This window comes from Branchiostoma floridae, chromosome 1 (assembly GCF_000003815.2).
Source record: "Branchiostoma floridae strain S238N-H82 chromosome 1, Bfl_VNyyK, whole genome shotgun sequence".
NCBI classification, from domain to species: Eukaryota; Metazoa; Chordata; class Leptocardii; order Amphioxiformes; family Branchiostomatidae; genus Branchiostoma; species Branchiostoma floridae.
This window is the reverse complement of record NC_049979.1, coordinates 14,082,545-14,083,951: the sequence shown is the minus strand read 5'-3', so window position 1 is coordinate 14,083,951 and position 1,407 is coordinate 14,082,545. Positions and strand designations below refer to the sequence as shown.

The following is a 1,407-nucleotide window of genomic DNA, read 5'->3' as shown; positions in this document are numbered from 1 at the left end:
GCCATGATGGACGACTTTGGTCCATTAATCCTCATCTTAACGAACACATCTGGCTCAGCTCCTTAATATCTCCAAAGGGCAGAGGTCAGCCATCATTTCATCAGACCATGGATGTGACGTTAATCACCATTATGTGCTCTTGAGCAGATGACTGGTGTCTCGTGGGCTCCACATTCTCTCTCTTTTACACTCTACCCTCTAGACGGCCTCATTAACTCTGATCAATGATACAGTTCCAGAAAAGTTCTTACAGAGTGATTGGCGGACTTCCATAAATTTGCGCTAATGCATACATATGAGGCCATTCTCAGTTCTGATGCATACATTGTCACGGCACCAGAACTGTATGTCGCAACCTTTACAAATATATTCACAATAATTGAATCATCTCCATCTCCAAGGTCAGAGGGTTAACAGAAGAACAGGAAAACTAGTTTGCCCTACCTTCCCCTTCCTTGCACTTCCCGCTGTACTTGATCTGGATCTTGATCCCGGCCTCGCAGGCGTGCTTGTGCAGCTCACAGTGGTTCACGTAAGATTTGGCATTGCTGCCACAGACAGGCTTGTTGTGGTTGGGGCATTTCTGATGGGTGTAAAATATGGATCTTTTGGTAAAAGTCTGTTTATCACAAGAAATAAGAAGGATGGTTACATGCCCCTGTCAATTGTTGCCTTTCGGGTACGTATTGAAATTTGCACTTACCGTAAATCCTTCAATATCTAAACAAAACAGTCTAGTATTCTCTGCTCAAACGTTGGTATGCACAATTTGCCATTCTGTGCACAGAGTTTCATATGCGGAACTTGGCAAAGTGAATGCAAAATATAGGATGGATTGAATGGGATCCACGACACCCTGCACTGGGGTTTATGGCTCCTTCATAAAATATATATAAACTTCAGAAAAGGAAATCTGCAAAGCGAAGGTATTTTGTTGTACCTTGCTCATACAATATCATCATTAACTGATTAAGATCCATATTACTATTATTAGCATGCTGGATTTATGGTAAGACTATTACTAAAAGGGTGGTAACCCATACATTTTGCATCCCATTCCTTCTCACAGCTATTTTTTCTGATAAATTGTTATCTGCACTTTTTACCTCCCATCCTTCTTGCCGCATATCGGCTGGATGCATGTATCCCATTACATGTATGAAGATATATACCTACCCTTATACAGATGCAGGTTGGCTCTCCATCCTTCTCTGTGCACTCCCTGCCTGCCCCACACATCACGTTGGCACACACATCAGGTTTCACCTCAGGCACTTTCTGCCAAGGGAGAAGTACAAAATGTACAACATATCAGCAACACAGACTCCATGTTTGTATTAGTGCTAAGCAAAACATCCTTCCTGTCTCGAGGCACCTTATCAGGAATGAAAAGGCTCCAGATGAAAA

At 42.4% G+C, this 1,407-nt stretch overlaps 1 protein-coding gene across 1 annotated transcript in view; it reads right to left on the bottom strand.

Moving 5' to 3' along the window:
* The window catches only part of LOC118415767 (follistatin-related protein 1-like), a gene marked incomplete in the record, with an annotated part of 20,581 nt that overhangs the window by 9,225 nt on the left and 9,949 nt on the right, over positions 1 to 1,407 (bottom strand). The window contains 2 exon segments of the mRNA XM_035820575.1: positions 445 to 583; positions 1,177 to 1,278. Of these exon segments, the coding sequence (XP_035676468.1) occupies positions 445 to 583; positions 1,177 to 1,278 (241 nt within the window).